This window comes from Prosopis cineraria, unplaced genomic scaffold, assembly GCF_029017545.1.
Source record: "Prosopis cineraria cultivar Desert tree isolate PC_DT_omini unplaced genomic scaffold, ASM2901754v1 PC13, whole genome shotgun sequence".
In the NCBI taxonomy this organism is placed as follows: Eukaryota; Viridiplantae; Streptophyta; class Magnoliopsida; order Fabales; family Fabaceae; genus Prosopis; species Prosopis cineraria.
Window position 1 is genome coordinate 7,423,363 of NW_026555344.1, and position 20,857 is coordinate 7,444,219.

The window sequence follows — 20,857 nt, forward strand, 5'->3', positions numbered from 1 at the left end:
TGTGTCATTTCTGCTTTTTCTATGCGGCTGTGAGTTATCTAATTTTGTTAGATTAGTTACCTAATTTTTTATTAAAAAAACTTGATTTTTGAATACCTATGGGGCCAAAGTAACAATTTACTTTCTTTTCTCTGTCTTTCTTTTTTTTGGGGAGGGACACACACAAGTATCTTTCAATTGAAGACAATAATAATCGAGGCATTATTAAGTATTAAATGTAGGCACATCTCTCATTAGAGATTCAAATTTTAATTTATCACGTTATAAATAATTAATCTCTTCTACTAAATTCAACTCATTTATGGCAACAATTAGATTTTAAAAACGCATTTTTTTTATAAAATTTCAAAAATGCTTAAAAATCCAAGATTTTGGGCCTTGATGGCCCAATTTATATATATGATGCGAGTGGACATTGTTTATAAAGCAGAACTTGTGTCAGAGGCCCATTTCTTGAAAGACGCGTCTCCTTTTACTTCTGTGATCTAAACTAAATCTAACCATCTAGAAAACAAAATGCAATATGTCAATGCTGCTGTGGCATAGTGATATGAAAATTTTCTTATAATTGACAGTCCCAAGTTATTATTGTCCGTCCTTGTAATTTTTTTTTAAAAATGCAAAGCAAAATCCCCCTGCTTACCGACATAGTTCAACAGCAACCTTCATCTGATAATGACAATCTGACAAGTTAAAAATCATTTTGTTGGGCGTTAAAAGTAGAATCAGTTTCACAAGAAGTTATCCAACCAGCCATAAATAGAAATTTTGAAATAAACTTCATCGATCAGCAGCAATTAAACAAGAATTATATTCTAACATGTGGAAAAAAAATTATCAAATATTTTAAGGTTGCAAAGGTCATTAATACTTTGATAAATGAATTACAAAAGAATAAAGCAAACAAAATATTACTCATTAAATTATTATTTTTTTACACTTTAATTTAATTTGTCAACAAACAGATGGATTGCTGTTATAAGAGAGTATAAATAACATGTGCTATTACAGCACAAACCAACTCTGCTCTCTACGAGGAGCAGAATAAATCTAAAATTGAAATTACAGTTTGTAAAAAATTATATCACCACATAGCTAGAAACACCAGAAGCTACCATGAAAAACTCTCAAAATATTTTAACTGGAGGAGGTGCAGAGACTATCAAAACCCATGTACTCATGCTTCTCAATCTCCTCGATAATATCTGCTATGTCCACACCACCTGTTCATATATCACATTCAAACACTAATTAATTAATTAATTAATAATAAACATGATGCAAAATAAAAAGACTTCAAAAAATATGAAAATAATAATTATATTAAATAGCGAGAAACAATGACAAATACTTGCCTAGTGATATTGCACTGACAAAAATCGTGAAGGCCAAGATGAAAATGATCAAAGAAGCTCTCCCTAATACTACTATGAGCTTTTTCACCAAATATTGTCCCAAAACTGCAGCTACAATGGCTATACCCACAAAATAAAGAGCTGCAAAAGGTAGCTTTTCTTTTTAGTATGATGAACACGTGAAAATAGATTATGTTATGCGTGTGTGTGTGTGTGTGTGTACAGACACACTTACTGTAAGGAATAGGAAAACGTTTTAGGAGGTAATATTCCACCACTGACATTGATGCAGAAAATGTCATGGCAAAAGTGGATGTGGCACTTGATACCTGCATATATAAAATTATTTCTTTTTATGTGTTGTTTTTTTTTTCAATATTTCAATAAATATTATAATATTCTGTGTGTTGATGATTAAATACCTGAGGATTGATTCCAAGGTCAATGAAAAGAGGGCCAAGAATGAAGCCACCACCAAGGCCAAGCAAGCCACCAACAATGCCAGCAGCAAGGCCAAGGGCACAACAGAAGATTAGTTGATGAGCTGTCCATTCTGGTTGGGGACCTTCGTTTGATTCTATTGCTCTCTTCCCTTTGTACAGTAACACTGCCTGGTATGATGTCACTGACACCGCCACTGGTATCTGATCATTTATTCACTATCACATATACATCCTCTTCATTAACATTTCATCAATAAAAAGTGAGCTCTGGTCTCTTGATTGGTTCTAGAATTACTATAAAAAATAAGGAGTGACTGCCCAAAAACGGGAGAGAATGAATGAGAAAAAATAGAAGCCATTCTTCTTTATTTATTTTATATTAGTTATCATGTTTAACTTTATTCGATATAAAACTCCTCATTTTTGCTTAAATCCACTAATACTTAGACAGCTTAACAATTACATTGAATATTGACTAATGTATAACTATGCAAGTCATCAAGTTGATCATGACTAAAATGGTGGTAAAACTATCTTTTAATTAACATATGGATTGATATCTCAAATCAACTCCACTCCAGTCTAACTCGAGAATTTATCGAAGTCCAAACTAATTTGGGGTAAATCAAGTAGAGCTACAGAAGGTGATGAAGCTTTACCACCAAATATTTAACACGTTGCATTCTCAAGACTCAAATAAGTCAAGAGTTCTATAGTTTAACTGGTACAATTTCGTATATTAATCGAGCCAGATGTTTAGCAGTAGATCGTTGGTTGTGTTAGCAAATTAAATCTTTCTACCAGCTAAGCTCAGCTAAGCAAGTTGGTCGTTAAAGTGAGTCATAGTTTGATAATAGGATAAGGGATATATGTATATATGTATATATATACCTGTAGCACATTCAATACCCAATATGCCGCCGAACACGTTACAGTGTAATTCTGTTGCAAAAACACAAATCATGATAATAAATTAGCATGCATTATATGGCATTATGCCGTATATGCATGTAACAAAAAATGCACATGGAATATATATATATATATACACACACACACAGAGAGAGGAGTTGGAGTTAGGGTAGGTATCAACTTTTCCAATTTGTATGGCGAGTATGATGGCCCAAACAGCGAAAAGAAGTGCTAGTTCCTTCCATCGAACGTTCTTCATAATAGGAACCTGCATGAAATTTACCATACACGTGTACGTACATGCCATTATTCTCTTAAACAATTAATTATAGCTTAATTGATATATATATATATATATATATATATATATCACTGAGCAACGACGTCGACTCTCTGTGTACTTAAATTCTGACCGTTTCTTTCTTTGATTCTGTGGTTTCTCTGGGATCTTCATTGCTTGAACCTGATGATGGAAGGGCCTCATATCCTCCCTCTTCATTCCTCTCAGTACTCTCTAATAATTAATCACAATTCACAAGTGAAATTTAACCTATGATTATATTTCTTCCATTAAAAAATATAAGAAACATTTTTTTGAATTAGATGTTTAATAAAATGGGAAGCATTTTTAGTTTTTTAATATGTAATTAATGAGTTAATATTCAAAATTACCCTTAATAAATAAATTAAACAACCCTTCATATTTAAGTGAGACACTATATCAAGGGGTGTAATTCGATAAAAAATGTTTTATATTTTTTAATAAAAAAAGTATAAATATTAACTTTCATGCATTTATCTATTTTGTAAAATCATTTTTATAAATATAAGGACTAGAACCAGCTGATTGCAGAGATTATCTTCTCCTAAATACTGAAAATAAATGATAGAATTTTTTTTTCTCAACTAAATTGCTATATGCATAAAGAATTGGGATTCTATCCTAATAATTGGACAGTTAAAATCTTAAACTTGTTAAAAAATATTTGGTTTCCCAATTTTACCTTTCACTAAAATTAATGACCGCGTACAATTAAATATGTCTAGAAATTATAACTTGGTAAAATTAAGAATGAATAATATTAAAAAAATTTATTATCACGTCTTTGCCTTGTATTAATATGACTTTAAAACTTTGACCTATAATTAGAACAGGAGAAATTACTTAATTACCATTCAATAATAGCGCCTGTCTAGCAGCAGTCTCCTGAAATCATAATAAAGAATGCATCAAAATAAAGTTCCAATAAAAACATAAAAAAGAATTAATATCATGAACAGTACTGTGTGCGCATATGTATAAATATATATATATATATATATATATATGACTGAGGTGGAAGATGAGGAATTACCTTCTTAAGAATGGTTTCTTTTTTCCAGGTCTCAACACCCTTAAAGAAAGCTTTAGTTGAAATGACTGTTGAATATACCCAGACATACATAACATAATATTATAAAGCATGCATAAAAATGCATGAACGAATAAAATGATGAGTGCGGTTGAGAAATGAAATGAAGGGTTTAATAATAACTAAGAACATGATATGATATAAAGTATAATTAATAATCAAGATTGTGGTTAGTTGGAGTATATATACCAAGGAAAATGATAATTAACAAAACAGCAATCATCCACTCAGCTAAAATGACATTCAAAATAACTCCAAGGCTGATTCCAAGCACCAACATTGGCTGAAAAAGAAGAGCCAAATCATAGTCTATCATAGGCAGTTCCTTTGTTGGGTGTCTTTGCTTCAGATTGTAAAACACTGTTGCTCCTGCTCCTCCCGTTATCATGCCTTCATTACACACAAAACACAACTAGTCCAGATATAAATATATAAATAATAAAATTGAGGAAAAATATCATCTAAGGACTGCTGCAATGCTCGAATTGTTTGATTGATATTTATATGATTAGATTTTTTTTCTTCAATTCTTTTATATATTTTTCAGTTAATGATGTAGACTAAAAAAAACATTAAAAAGTATGTTTCTTCAATTTTAAATTTTGATCATAATTTTTCTCATCAAATTTAATAAATTTAAATTTTTAAAAATTTAAAACGAATAGCTAGCTAACCCTACTGAATGTATTTGATTCTTTGTATATTATATAAATGAAAAATAGAAAACTATCTTGGTAAAAGATATACTGTATGATGTATCTTATATTTTGTGACAAGAAAAATTAATACATTTTTGTCAACAAATTAATGCATTGGATATTTCAATTTTACATAAAAATAAAGGAATTGTTCTATAATTTAAATATCATTCACAAGGAAGAAGATAATAATATATTTCAACACAAATAAAAAAAATAATTTCTAGGAATTATTCCCAAACATACTCAAATGATTTCTTCCCATATTCATATATGGTATATGTATAATAAACTTATCTTGCTGTAGTTAAGAAAGAAAAATTCACTTAAAAAAAAAGAAACGAAAATTCAAACTATAATGTAATGTTTAATTATGTAGAAATTATTATTATTTTGATTTTATAATTATAAATGTCTTACTTTAAGATCGTGAAATTTTTCTGTTAAAAAAATCAAGAAAAACTTAAATATTATTTTCATTTAATTTAAAACACAAAGGAATGTTGGTAAAACAAGAAGTCAACAACAAATGACAAATCTCATAGTACATTGATCTAGCTACCTCCCCGTTAACATTTGGGTGCCATGTGTCGGTGTTGAGGTTTGCACGCTCTCACACGTTCGAAGAGACATTAACAGGATTGCTCTAGCTGCCTCCCCGAGAACGACTTGGAGGTAAGGAGAAATATTATACTTTGTCTTATTCTTTTTATAAATCCTATTTTAAAATTTTTTTTGATTATTTACATAATTTATACTCTTTATTGAAAAATATAAAATATTTTTAATAAAATCTTACTTCTCAATAAAGTAGTTATTTATTTTTAAATTAATCCTATTTTTTATATTTATTTTTATTTAATAGGGTGTTTGACCCTAAAAAAAATAAAGTAATCTATTTAATAGGAACACTTAAAAAAAAAATAATGATTACATTTTGAGAGATTTAAAGTACTTTATAGTTTTTAACATCAAACTTTTTAAAAAATACTTTATATTTTTTAATAAAATGAGTATATATATTTGTTAATTTTTAATACCCTCTAATAATTTCTAAAAATAAATTCTATATTTTAATTTTCAAAAAAACTCTGTTAACACATCAAAATACTCTTTTTTAAAAGTATAAGAACAAAATTTAAATATAATTTATTTTTAAAAAAGGTTATTATTCTAACTCACTCACCTTAATTTTGGTGAATGAGTTAAGACAGAGGAAAGTACTTTAAATTTGATGTTTTGTTACCAAGCAAAGTACGGAAACAGCGAAGAAGTGTTAGAATCTTCTTACATTTAGAGATAGCAGTAGCTGATTTTGCATCAAATCCAATAATCAATTTAAGCATTGGCACGAATATGCCTCCCCCACCAACTCCACCAACCGTTCCAAACGCTGCTCCTAGGAACCCTACTATGGTTCCTACCACAATTCTCCATCCAAATTTCATTTCCTGCAAAAACCCATCATCTTTTCTCCTTCTTCTTCTTCATTCAACTCATATACATTTTAAACCCAATCAAACAACGCAACTGAACTGGAAATATACTTACAGGCCATGTGTGTTGGTATCCCAACCGTGATGGTGACAAGTTGAATACTTTCTCAAGAATAAAATTAGCTTCAACCTCCTTCTTCATCTCGTTGCTTGTTGAACTTGATGCCTGGTTTCGGTTTTGATGAGCTGAAATGGAGGTTGAGACTAAAATCAGGATCACTATCAACCGTGTAGCCCACCTGTTTAATGTATTGTCGGCCATTTGGTCTCTGCAGTTTCTTAAAACCCCAGAAAGAAAAGAAACGAAGAAGAAGCTTTTGGTGGACTTGATGAAACCAAAATCTTATTTTGATCTTGGATTTTACTTCGAAACCATCGGCACACTCAAACCCAGAAAAGGCCTCGAGTAATGCTTCGAGTTAGATTGTGAAGTTGGTTCAGAAGTAGAAAACTCAGATCAGGCTATGATTTATGATCACCTCTCTCTCTCTCTCTCTCTCTCTCTCTCTCTCTCACTCACACAGCTGTTTGTCAAGCAAGTTTCATTTTCTCATTTAATGTGTATGTTCTTGGCGGTACACGGGTGTGTTGTACTCCGAGTCTCAGGTACGTATACTGATTATGTATCAGTAATTAATTTACTATTTAAAAAATTCGGTGATATCTTGATTTGTTTTAACAAAAAATCATGTCTTCATTTCTATCTTTATTAAATATTCTATAAAAGTCTTTTAACAATGATAATAAAAATTTTAATATATATATTATCTTTTAAAAAATAATAACAAATAAAGTGAGGATATAGTTAAAATAGATAAATATAAAAACTTTTGAATGACTAATATTTTATATTTGGATTCACGTAAAATTTTAAAACATATACTATATTATAGTTTGGCTGAAATATCTCTCCATTTCCGAGTATAACAACAAAGCAAGGGTAGTGCTGTGAAAAATCTCAGACCCAAAATGGAGGGTAGTAGCTACGGCTGTCAGTAGAGTCGGTAATTAGGGTCGAGCCCGACAGGCTAACCCAAACTAGCTTAAAAAATTTTAAGGCCGAGTATTAAAAAAGAGATGTTTTTTCATGTTCAGGCTGGCCCGAATAGGCCTAAAAAAATTCGAGCCAAGCCCGATCGGGTTCGGGCTTAGCCCGAATACCCGAATAAATTTTTTTATTTTTAAAAATATATAATATATAATAAATATTAATCAATTCTTTAATTTTTAGGTTATTTTATACTAAAATATCATATATTTGAGTCCTAGATATCATTTATGTATTAAAAATATATATTTTATATTTTTTTATAAAATAAAATAATTAATTTTAAAGTAAAAAAATAATTAAAAATAATTTTAAAAATAAAATTCGGGTATTCTGGCCGCCCGAAGCCCGAAAGAATTTGGGTATTTGGGCCGCCCGAAACATGAAGGAATTCGGGCCGGGCTTAGCCATTCGGGCTTTTTAAAAAATGGGCCTGTTCGAGCCGGGCTTATATAGGCCAAGCCCGAATAGGCCCGACCCGCCTGAATTCACAACTCTAACTGTCAGGTATATAGCTCCCAGTTTAGTTACCCATCCTTTATCTTCTTCCTTGGGAAGATTGGCTAGAAGCGTGAGACAAAGGGAAAATTTCAAGCTTGACCCCTTAACCAAATATAATGAATAAAGTTTAAAATTTTACTGTAGACCAAAAATAGTGAATTAAAATTAAAATGCAAACTAAAATTAAAATTAATGGTCATATTGAAATGGTCATTTTTCCTTAAGGAGTTGTTTATGCGCATATCTTCACTTAATTTTATTCTTACTATTGTTATCATGGTAAAAACAATTATAAATTTTTTATATTAAAGTTGTTCATTTCTTGCACTAAAGTAGTTAATTTTTTTACAAAAGTTGTTGGTCGCATAGCTTCATTAGTTTTTATTTAAACCACTATTATCATAATAAATAAAATTGCAAATTTGCCATTATGAAGTTGTTTATTTTCCATACTAAAGTGGTTAGGAGTTGTTTGTACACAATGTTAATTTTTCACTAAAAACAATGAGGTAATTTAAGTTTGCATTTTAATTTCATTTCACTACCCTTGGTATGTAGTGAAATTTAAAATTTAAGGATTCTCTTTTTCATTGTATATGGTTAAGGAATCTAGATTGAAATTTTCCCTAGGACAAATATATTTGAACATAAGAATCAATATCTTAAAAAGGAATAATGATATTAAAATCTTAAAATAATAAATTTATAATAGTTAGATCCCGACAAACTTAAATTTTTTAAAAAATTAATTGTAAATATTATTCAGACAGTCATAAATTAAATTCAAGAGTTTTAACTGCAAATAAAATATTTAAATTTTAAATATATCCTTATATTTGTAGTTGAGATTCTTTTTTATAACTATTTGAATTAATATTTATAACTTATTTTTTAATAAAATTTATCAAAAACTTAACTATTATAAATTTTCAATTTTAAAATGTTACTGTCATATGCAAAAGTCTTTCAAAAATATTAAGTTCGGATGAAAAACTTATCAAAACATCCTTCATATAGGTCTCTTATGTGCTATCATTTTCACTCTTTGGATTTCCTTTCACATCTAAATCTACATTCCAGTTTTAGTAGCCACTGTACCTGTCGCTCATTATCTTTAATTTCTTTTTTTTATAAGCCTAGAGTTAAGGTGAGCTGAGTTACGCCAAGATCAGGCTATACTTTTAAGTTAAAAAAATATTTATAAAAATATATATAGATTGACTATTAACAAGATCATCACATCGGTAATAAAATTTTGACCTATAGGTCATAGGATAAATTCTTATCAATTGATCTACTTTTATTAATCATTGTTTTTGTGTTTAATTTTGAACCATCAACATAAAAATATAAGTATACAATAACATCGTATTATTTGTGTCTTATTTTGTTTAATTTTTGTTACAAGAGAAACTGTCATAGGCTACACACATTTTTCTATTAAAAACAATTATATTTGAAATATGATCAGTCATTAAATGTGAGCATTTCTTTTAATAGATATTCAAACATTACTTATTCACATTGTGAAAAACTTGTCCTTTTAACTAGACCCAACTCCATTGATAGCTTCATTGTTTTTTTAAACATGACTACAAATTTCAAAAAATATTTATTACGTTTTCTTAATGTTCCCCTCATAAATAGATAGTAACATTAAATTATAAAAAATAAATACTTCATCCATTAAAAAATATAAGGCACTTTTAATCAAATCTTATCCCTAATAAAGTAGTTCTCTACTTTCAAACTAACCCTGTCTTTTCATATTTACCCTTATTAACATCCTATAATAAATATAAAGTCACTATCAATAGGAATACTTTTTAAAAAAAGACAATGATTACACATCAAAAGACTAAATTTTTTTTATATATTTTGAATATCCAACTCTTAAAAAAATGTCTTACATTTTTTAATAGGAAGTATTAGTTATGAAGTTCTTTTAGTCTAACTTTTTAATTTTAGACATAGTTATTAGTATGGCCAACTTTCTTAAATTGTGTAATTTAATTAAAATATGCTTGTATTTGGAAATGAAAAGAGTATATGTAGTAAAATACTTTTAATTGAATCACATCCCTCAATGAGCTAGTTAATTGTATTTAAAATTATACTCTTTTTCATGTATATTCTTATTTATTAACCTCTTGGTTAAATTTGTATTTGAAAAAACCTCACTAATTACGTCTTGAAAGATCTATAATACCTTAGCTTATCTCATACAATTTACTCTTTGCAAAATAAGCAAAAAAGGCCTTTAAATTCGTATAAAGTTCGAAACTATCGTGTTATTCGCAACTTACTAATAAGACATGAATGCCAACGTTGCTAACTTATATAGATATACTTTCTTTGTTAAAAAATATAAATATTTTTTAAGTTGAATGTTAAAAATATAAAATATTTTTAATTTTTCAAGGTACAATCATTGTCCTTTTTTTTAAAAGTGCCCTAATTAATGAATGATTTTATATTTATTGTAGGGTATTTAATAAGAGTAAATATTAAAAAATTAAGTTAGTTTAAAAATTGACAACTATTTTATTAAGAGGTGAGGTTCAATTAAAAATATTTTTTATTTTTAAAAAGGAGGATTATCATGTAATTGATCTCAGGTGAAAAAAAAATGTAATTGATCAATTGATACTTTAAAGGAAAAATTAATCTTTTAATCCTTTAATTTTTAACTCACTTGTAACTTAGTCCCTCAATTATGACTTGCTGTGACTCAGTCCCTCAACTATAACTCGCTGTGACTCAGTCTCTCAACTTTTGATTCACCTATAATTCGGTTTTTATTTTTAATTTTTTTAAAAAATTTCTTATTAAATAAGAGGGATAAAAAAATACTCATATATGATTCTAAAATACTCTTCTCTTGCTCATTAATGTGAGATATATGCTAATATGAAAAAAATTAATAAAAGTTCAGGGATTAATTTGTTAGTGATTCAAAAGTTGAAAAATTAAGTCATAGTTGAAAGATTGAGTCACGGCGAGTTATAGTTGAGAAATTGAATTATAGCAAGTCATAGTTAAGGGATTAAGTTACAAATGAATTAAAAGTTAGAGGATTAAAAAATTAATTTTTTTATTTAAAAATATTATTTCAACTCATGATAAAGGTAAACAGGGGAGAGTCTGGACCGACACATCACTTTATAATGGGCCCTTTGCCCCACAAACAAAATAATAATAAGACATATAAATGTTTATTTTAATGAAAAGAATTGCACATAGTTTCTTTTTCATTTGTCCCCACCCAAAAAATGTTCTGTTTGTACGCCCATTTATTTTATAAACAAATAAAATAGGTATGTATTTGCCTGAAAAATATAATTTTCTATTACATTTGTATTTTATTGCAATTAACTAATTTGTGTATCGTCTCTTTTGTGTGCCTATAAATCTCAAAGCTGTGGTTTCTATTTTTTTTTTCATTTTAATTGAAATGTTTTCCTAAACAAAATGCTTCTTAAATCTTAATTAAGGGTAAGGGAGATTTTGACACAATAAAGTTAACATTATTATAAAAATTTTGTATATTGAAGTTTTCCATTGGAAAAGGATTTAATTAAAAAATATAATATTTAAGACATTATTAATCAATATAAAATGTGATTTATAACAAGTGATACTTTTTATGAATTATTAGCAATGTGACTAAAAATTCAAAAATTGTACAACACTCAAGCCCACATCTAATTACTTCCCAAAGTAATTAAAAGAATCAAAATTAAGAAAATAAAAAAGCCACTTCCCCTAATATTTACCAACACTTTACTAATTTAAATCCTTATTTCTTGATAACAAAAATTGATTTTCAAAGCTGGTGAAAAAAATTAATTTTCAAAAGTTTTATAGATTGATAGACTAATATCCATTTTTTACTTTTTTTCAAGGGGGATAATATAAAATAAATTATTTACTGCAAAACCCAAAAAAAAACTGTTCTCAACTCCTATTAAGCATGAGCCGTGGTGGTGGAACGTGGATATACTCCCTTTCTCCTCAATACAAAGGAAACTTTGAAAGTTAATTTTTTAATATATAAGATTGGAGTGATTTTTTTTATTTTACCATTAGTTATTGATTGAATTTCAGACCATAATTCGTTATGATTATCATTGTATTGTTGTTGTTGTTTTTTTTTTTTTTTTATGCCAGCCAACTTTCGAACTCATGTCATGCAGTTTACAAACCACAAAGGCACGGAAAAACTGGCTATATATTATGGTTATTGACTATAAAGAAAGATAAAATTAAAAAATTACATATTTTAAAATATTTTTGAGAATATAATTAAAAAAATATAATAAATCCTACCAAAATATATAAATGATAACCAAATATCAAAATGTCATAATTTTTTTAAATCCTTGGATGCCTTTTGAAATTAATGATTTTATGTTAAATGATTAAATTATTTCTTTTTCAAAATAACTAGTTACAATTTTTATTAAACAATCATAATTTTTATTTTTAAATTAAAAAAATTAAATAAAAAATTACAACTTTTCACATAAATTTTTTTTTATAATTGAAGTTCAAATTCTAAAAAAAATCCATTACAACTTTTATTCTATAAATCACAAATGTTAATAAAAAATCACAATTTTACAAATAAATTTTTTTATCATTAAATAAGGGATAATTTAATTATTTAATTTAAAATATTAATATTATAAAGCTATCTAAATATTTAACAAGAATTATAATATTTTAAAAAATATAATTATTATTTATATATTTTAATAAAATTTTATTATCATTTTTTTATATAATTACTCTTCACAATAAATATGAAGTCAGTTAAGTTTATCTACACTGAGACAGTTGTTGGAGTAGGTCAAAGGGAAATTATTAAACGAACTCATAAACAGAAGCGCGCCTTTCAATGTTTTAATCCTTGTCCCACTCTCACCTAACACAAAGTAGGCACTACTTCGTTTTTCCTTTGAAAGATAGAAAAGGCAACAACCATGCTGGTTAGCTTGAGAGAAAAAGTCACGTGTGATAATAAATATTTAAGTTAAAATATATTTTTATTTTTATTTTTTAAAAAAATATATGACACTCTACATTAATAAATAAATTTTTAAAATTATTTTTAGAGGAGTAAAAATCCTCATTTGTTAACAATTTATTTATTAATACAAGATACTCAATACTCTTTGAAGGAACATATAGGGGAAAATTTTTAATTTAATATAAAAGTAAATAATAGTTATTATTTTAATTTAAATAATGACTAATTTTTTTCTATCAATGAACGAAATGGAATAAATAATCACAACTTTTATTTTGCAAATTTAAATTGCACAAAAATATTTACAATACTTGAATTTTAGTAAATTAAAAATTTACACAAGAAATATTATAATTGGTTGTTTCATTCTAATTATTTTTAAAATAAAAATAATCATTGATTAAATTAAAGTAGTCACCAATATTTTTTATTTTAACTGTGGATATTTTAGAAGTTTCACAAAAAATCATTAATGTTATAAAGATTCTAAAGGATTTGAGAAGAATCATGAGATTTTGTGAGATTTCATTATCATTACATATTTCAAAAGGTTAAAATATATTTTTTTTCATATACTTTTCTTTGAGGAGTGTTAGATATCATGAACTAATAAATGAAATATTTTTCTCTTTAAACCATATTTGAAAAGAGCAAAAACTCCTTTCAGTTAACAAATCACCAACAGAGGGGAATTTTGCTCCTTTAGAATATAATTTAGAAATAAAAAATACCTTATTTATTAGTATAAAATGTCCAGTGCTTTTAAAAAAAAATATAAGAATAAAATTAAACTTTAATTCTAAATATTTCTACAGATCGATGCAACCTTTCGCATGATGAACGGTTTAAAATTTGAATCTTGACAACTATGCAAGGAATTACAGATCAACCAGCAGCACGCGGCTGTTACTTAGTGATGTTCTATCAAGACTTTGAATCTTCACAATTACTAAATCATGATTAGTTGAATTTGCTGGATAAAGAAAATTGTTGATAAAAATTTGTAATTTTTTAAATCATTTTAATTATTAGTAAAACTGAATATGTAACTACTTATATTAAACTTATGAATTATATAAAATTAGTTGTAGATGGGACTAAAATAATTTCACACAGCAATTTAATATTAAATAAGTTTATCACAGTTTACGGGATCAAATTATTATTATTTTTATTTTAAATAAATGTATCTGTTATTCTCTCATGTTATATAGTTGAGTGGGAATTTAAAGGGGGGAAAAAACACTTTGACTATTTTAAATCATGTGAGCAACGTGTGAGAAGTTGTGTAAAGGGAAAATGAGAGGGAGAACGAATTTAATACAAGTTTTTTGTTACTAGGAAGAATAGATCTCAGAGATTGTGACATTGGATAGGAAAAAGAAAGAAGAAGCATGACCTGTGTCATTGATTTAAAAAAAAAAAAAAAACGATTGCTTGCTTGCAATGTAGTGATGACGGGAACTTGTTACGTGCATACACACATGATAGAGAAGAAAGAATACACTGGTTGGAGTTAACTTTTTGGTGTTAATGATTTTTGGTCGTGAAATTGAATTTCATATTAAATGTAGCTAAGGTGTTGCATGTGATACTTATGAGTAGCCGACGTGTTGCTAGCATTACATATAAGATTTTTTTTTTTTTTTTTATGCATAAGTTTCATGTCACAAATTAGGGGCCTATTGATGGATAGTTGGGCCACCAAATCGCATGTGATTGATAAAGCACACGGTCTTTATAATTTTGCGAGAAAAAGTTCAGCGTAATATATGTGGGATACTTAGGCGTAGTGCTTGCATAAATTGAAGGAAAGAATTGTGTGCAGAAGGATGTATTAGCTCTTTAATTTGTTCCTCCGATTTTATGATTAGCTCGTAATGCAATGGGTTTCGGCCCCTCTCTTGTTAAAAAAATAAAAAACATTATGGGAAAGCTTGTCCGGGTTTGATCAATGATCACTTTTAGGAGTTCTGCAACTTTAATTGAAAGATCCTTGCGATAATACTTGAATGATCATAGGCAATAAGGCAACCAATGATCTTTCATGACAAAATATATAAATATCTGATCAGGGGTTAGTGCAAATGAATGTTATAAAAAGATTTGAAAAACCCTTCCATCATTGACAAATAATAATTTTCAATTAACTATCTAGCTCCTCCAACAATTGAGGACAGCAGTATAATTCTTTTTCCTGTTGACATATCATTAACCTCCCCATTAAGAATAGCATCACACAAATGCCTATACTTCTCAACTCTTAATTTTGGCTAGTTTGGTCTAAAAAACCATAATCGATCAACTTCTATTATTGTGTACCAATCAACAACAAATCGTTGAAATAATTTTATAGAATGAAGTAGAGTTGAAGTTTCATCTTGACAAGGCATCAATTCAAATGCGAAGAACTCTTGTACAATAACATTTAGTTTTCTATTTTCTTGGGACTTTTTAGAATTGTGGTGATACTCATATCCACCACAACCATGAGGGAATAAAATGAGATATTCATATTAGAATATAGAAGAAGTCCTATATTTAAAGATTAAAAGATGAATCATGGATGTATAAGCTTAAAAAATATTTAACCAAATGGTTTAAATTATTTTGATAAAGTATATTATTCTTGAGCATATTTAATATAAAAAATCTAAAAATTCAAATTGGAAATATGACATGCAATTCATGCATACATTGAAGTTTACCTAATTGTGGTTCAACAAATATCTCTAGGATGATGGGATTGGCCAATCAATTATGAGCGCAATTATTTGAAAAGAAGTTGGCAAACTGTAAATACGAGCTTCATTCTCCCTTTGACTTACTAGTTGTATTTTTAAGCCTTGCACATTATTGTTTTTCATTAATGATGCAAACATTCTATAACTTTTGGCAAGGCAATATACAGTGTAAATGATGCCACTAGATTGTCCACAATCATTAGATTAAGTTCACTATCCTGATCTTGTCTCCTAAAAGGATAAAGTTACTGTTATCACAAGCATTAGCGATAACGTTGTCTAGATTTTATACCCCATTCAATGCACAGGCATATTAACTCTCAAATTAGATGAAATAGAATGGAAAGAAAAGATTTTAATCAATTGAATTTCTAAAAACAAAAATAAATGAGATTAAAAATTGTAACATCCTCCTTTTCAGAAAAGTTCCTTTAAATCATTTTTAAATTTAATAATAAAATAAGGTTGCGTTTAAGACAGTTTGAGCTTAAGAAAAAAAATCATAACATTAAAAATTTTAGGACTCAATTAACATTAGGAATAAATCATCCTATGACAATTTGAATTTACCTTGTAATTATTTGAGTAAGGAGGATTTACTCAAATGAGATAAATTTTGTGGATTTAATTGCAAGGTATATTTTTGAGGAAAGATAAATTTATAAGGTTGAGGGAGATTAAATAAACAGGATTTTAATTTTATTTATTTAAATATTTTTAAAATATTTGAAGTCAAATATAGTTAAAATTTAATTTGTCATTTTCAAAAAAAAAAACCTTGATTGGTAGTAAAAAAAATTAGACAAAATGATTTAAAGTATCTAAAAAGAACATAGGAACAAAGTAGAAATTCTGATTGATTGATTGATATATATATATATATATATATATATATATATGAGATAAGAAAATAAAAAAGAGAAAAAAATAAGATAATGGAAAAAAAAAGACAGAGAAAAGAAACCAGTAATATCTTTTAGAAAACTGAAAAAAAGAAAGAAAATAAAAGGAATAGTGATTACATATATATATATAGATATTTGCATATTAACCAGCCGGGGGAGTGGCTCACCATTGGTTCGAAATTTGAATACGGGTATATATTATAGGAAGACTGACAAATAAATTCTATATGGTTCAACTAATTTAAATTAGATCCCGAAGTATTAAATTTCAAAATTTACAAATACAGCTCTCAATTTTATAATTTTATTATGATAAATTTATAACTTATATTTTAAATTTTAACAAAGAAAATAAATTTATTTATTCTTCAATTATATTAAAATTTAAAAAATAAATTATAAATTTATTATAATGAAATTATAAAATTAAAAGCCAAACTTACTAACTCATATAGTTTGATATTTTAAAACATAATTTAAATTAATTAATTCTTATGAAATTTATACGCCATTTGTCCTATAATATATACCCTTATTCAAGATTCGAATCCAATTTGTTTTCCGCAACCGCAACTGTGAGAGAGACCGCAAGAGAGTGAAAAGCACAAGCGAGGCAAAAATTAAAAATTTAGAAAAGGCACATATATTTAAAGTGTGGGTTGAAGTTTTTAAGGCCAGATAAATGTTCTAAAATTTACATTCTAGTTAAAATTATTAGATTTAGATGGATTTAAAATTCGGTAGGCAACTTAGGAATTGGATAAAGATGTATAGTTGTTGAGTAATGATTTTAAAATTGTATTGGGATAATGAAAAATAGTTTTAGAAAATTCTAAATAACTCTGAGTAATCCGAAAAGTTATAGAAATTATTTTAGAACTCTCTATAGCAAATTATACATTAAAAGTGAACATAAAAAAATAAATTATAACTAATTAAAATTTATTTTAGTTATTTGAGAATGAAAATGTAAGTTATTAGATACTTAGAACTTATAAAACGTGCTTACGAGCACACTAGAGTTACAAAGTAATAATTAACATAATTTAAAATTATTTTAGAAAGTTTTGGTGTAAATTGAGAAACTCTAAAATTAGAAAAACCTTAAATAAAATTAACAAGATTTTTTAGAATAGTTTTATAATTAAAAATAGCTTCCATGAGTACTTTGGAATAGCCTTAAAAAAAGAAATAAATTTAATTTGATTTGATTTTAATTTCCCATTTTTCTTTTTGTAAAGGTGTTGGGGGTTCTTAGGACTTCTTAATTTTTTGCTTTGGCATTTAAGTTAGCCAGAGGGCCTCTTACAAAGAAACCTTGATTTCTTTGAATAAATTAAAGTTAGGTGACTTTTGTTAGGTTACTTTGCATACTAGTATTTATGGGTAAATAATTGAACTTTTTTTTTTTGTATACTAATATCGAATTGAACCTAAACAACATGTCTACAATAACATTTTGCCAAAACTCAGCCTAGTGATAAACAAATTAAATTAAATTTATAGAAAAAATCTGTGAATTATGATTAGTGAAAAACTCTTAAGAGTTTTTTATAATTGCTTGTTTAAAATTTCTAGAACTTGATAGACTCACTTTTATCATAAATTGACTCGTTAGATTTTGGTCAAGTTTGAATATATATAATTTATAAAGTTTAATAATGTCAAATGATAAGCACTGAAAATTTTGAGAAAAACTCATTGTGAAAAATTATAATTTAATATAAAATATATTGAAACTATATTGTTATGAGATGGCTACAAGCTATGGGTTTAAAATGAAAAAGTAATGTTGGACCGTGATTACCCACTTGCCTCCATGTGGCGCACACTAGACAGCTTTAATATGTACTTGAGTTACTTCAATTCTTTTAACTAAGGTTGAAACAAACTTGATACCATTTAGACACCCCCTACAAGTGAAAAAGGCCCTGGTCAAGACTTGATGAAAAGTGACATGGTTGTTAATCGAGCACCATCTCCTATGGTTTAGAATTTCAATTTAAAGAAATAAGGAAGAGGTAATGTAAAATAAAAGAAGAATAAAAATGTGTAACTATTATTAAAAAGAATTTTTAAATTATTATTTGGCTTGGTATGTGAATCAATATAATCATGATTGTCATATGAATATTATATCTGTTATGATATTTCCTTAGTTATATGGTTTAAATTTTCTAACATGCTCATACCTTTTTAATTCAATTATGCGTATGTGTTTATGTCTTTTTCAAACATGTTAGCTTCTCCTAATTATGATTTAAGCTATTATAGCATACTTGCTTAAAATATGATGCCGCGCGCGCGCGCGCGTGTATTAGGATGTATGCCTTTTCCTTTCTCAAGCATACCAGCTCGCGTTGTCATATTAATCAGAATCCCATATTACCAGTTTGGTATCTTCTTCACCTTCAAAGTCTCCGAAGCGACCAGTGTACTAGGTGCAGAGCCCTTCAAGGGACTCGCACGATGGTTACTAGTCGTCATCAACGCAGGCGACTCCTATATCCAATAGCCCCGTGGAGTCTCCTTCGCACCCTTCTTTTGGGAGGCGTTCAAGGAACTCGTCGGCGAGCAGATTTTCTGGGATTTTCAGGTCATCTTCAGGGAGAAAAAGGAGGAAGCAGAAAGAGAAACGACAAGGGATGTCCTGAGTGTAATGTGATTATGGAAGAAGGAGAGTTTGATGAGCTCAAAAAATTGGCCTTCACCAGAGGAGCCCAGGCTTCGATTGCTCTGTTCAGCTTCGTCGCTCTCTCCACTGTGTGCTGCTTGATCATTTGGGTGCTAGCAGACCTTTCAAGGCAGAGATTACCGTCAAGGTTAGTCATAATTCTAAAGAACATCTTCAGTCTGACCACCAGAATTTATGGTTACAGTGGATTCTCTGCATTTCATAGATGGAATTTACGGTTTCTTTTTACTGAAACTGTCTATAAACCAAGTATAAAGTCTTACGTGCTAAGTAGATGAAGTTATTGAAGCAATTCAAGGTATCTCAGAGAAGGGTGAAAGGGAGCTAGGAAGTGTGTTCACTGGTTAGTCTAAAAATTTCTGGTTTTGAATAGCAACCCTATTAAATTAAGATGCATTGTCATATTTGCAGAGCTTGACAGTACATAACATGTATGTTGGGGAGGGTTCAGACTTCACAGGAGTGCCAACAAAGTTGCTCACAGTAAATGGATCATTGAGAATAAATGTGTATAACCCTGCCACGCTTTTTGGAATCCATGTCTATTCCTCTCCCATCAATCTAGTCTTCTCTGATATCACTGTTGCTTGGGCTGAGACAGTATTTAACCTTGAACATGTTGGAGATTAAAAAAGCATGTATACTACAAAACTTTCAGAAATATTGTAGGACAAGGAATACATGTAACATCTGTATAATATTAAGAAAATTTTAAAAACTTAGGAACCATGATCCCTCTTGATTCCCCCTCCCCTGTCAAGAGGATTCAATTGAAGCAATATGTTTCCTTCATATCATAATACAAATATCATCTCAAAGTTTTGTTTGTTCTAAAATATATGACATAATATAATTTTTATAATTATTTTTTAATTTCAACTATACTTCTACTTTATTTATTATTCTTTTTAAAAAAAATGATACGTTGAAATTTTTAATTATTATTATTAAGGCACTTGTATACTTTATAGGATATTTAATGAGGATATAATTAAAAAGAAGTAAAATTTTTCAAGAGATTATGGTTTCACTTAATTTTTAGAACCATGAAGTAATTATGAATACTCTATATTATGGTCCAAAGGGGAAAACCTACATGTATGTACCTAACCTAATGGTTCATGTGTCTGGATGCAGCTAAGGAAGAATTATCAGCCCAGAAAAAGTAAGAGATTTGTATTAGTGAACTGGGAAGGGAACAAGGTTCCACTGTACGGAGCAGGATCAACAATCACAGCGTCCCAAACAGGGGTTGATGTTCCACTCACACTCAAGTTTGAGATTCGTTCAAGAGGGAATGTGGTTGGTAAGCTTGTGAGGACCAAGCACTACAAGCAAATCACCTGCCCACTGCTCCTCAAGTCTTCCAGATCCAAACCCATTAAGTTCAAGAAGAATTCTTGCACCTATCATTGATTTTAATTGACGTGAACGGTATAAGCTTTTGTTTTTACTATTACTCTCATTCTCATAAAATAAACGAAAACCAATCGTATTAATTAAATGTTTATAATGATCCAATAATACATAGATATAGCAAATTTATTACACTAGTTACAAAGTATAACCTTGGTTGCCCGATACTTAAATTTTGCAGGAGACAGGCCCAGAAGAAA

At 28.2% G+C, this 20,857-nt stretch overlaps 1 protein-coding gene and 1 pseudogene across 2 annotated transcripts; one reads left to right on the forward strand and one right to left on the reverse strand.

Annotated features, from left to right (window-relative positions):
- Window positions 1-897: 897 nt before the first annotated feature.
- On the reverse strand, window positions 898-6,809 carry LOC129291486 (sulfite exporter TauE/SafE family protein 3-like). Of its 2 annotated transcripts, XM_054928859.1 has the most exons (12): window positions 6,372-6,809; window positions 6,112-6,271; window positions 4,312-4,512; window positions 4,066-4,130; window positions 3,884-3,917; window positions 3,124-3,224; window positions 2,892-2,978; window positions 2,690-2,740; window positions 1,778-1,999; window positions 1,591-1,684; window positions 1,356-1,496; window positions 898-1,223 (listed from the first exon to the last, which is right to left on the reverse strand). In XM_054928859.1, exons 1-12 carry the CDS (start codon window positions 6,576-6,578, stop codon window positions 1,138-1,140), a joined length of 1,449 nt encoding a protein of 482 aa, XP_054784834.1. In that variant the 5' UTR covers window positions 6,579-6,809; the 3' UTR covers window positions 898-1,137. The 2 variants fall into 2 exon arrangements, with proteins under 2 accessions (XP_054784834.1, XP_054784835.1); XM_054928860.1 differs by lacking the exons at window positions 6,112-6,271; window positions 6,372-6,809 and adding an exon at window positions 5,383-5,585.
- An 11,694-nt stretch (window positions 6,810-18,503) lies between these two features.
- On the forward strand, window positions 18,504-20,657 carry LOC129289842 (uncharacterized; annotated as a pseudogene).
- Window positions 20,658-20,857: the final 200 nt, after the last annotated feature.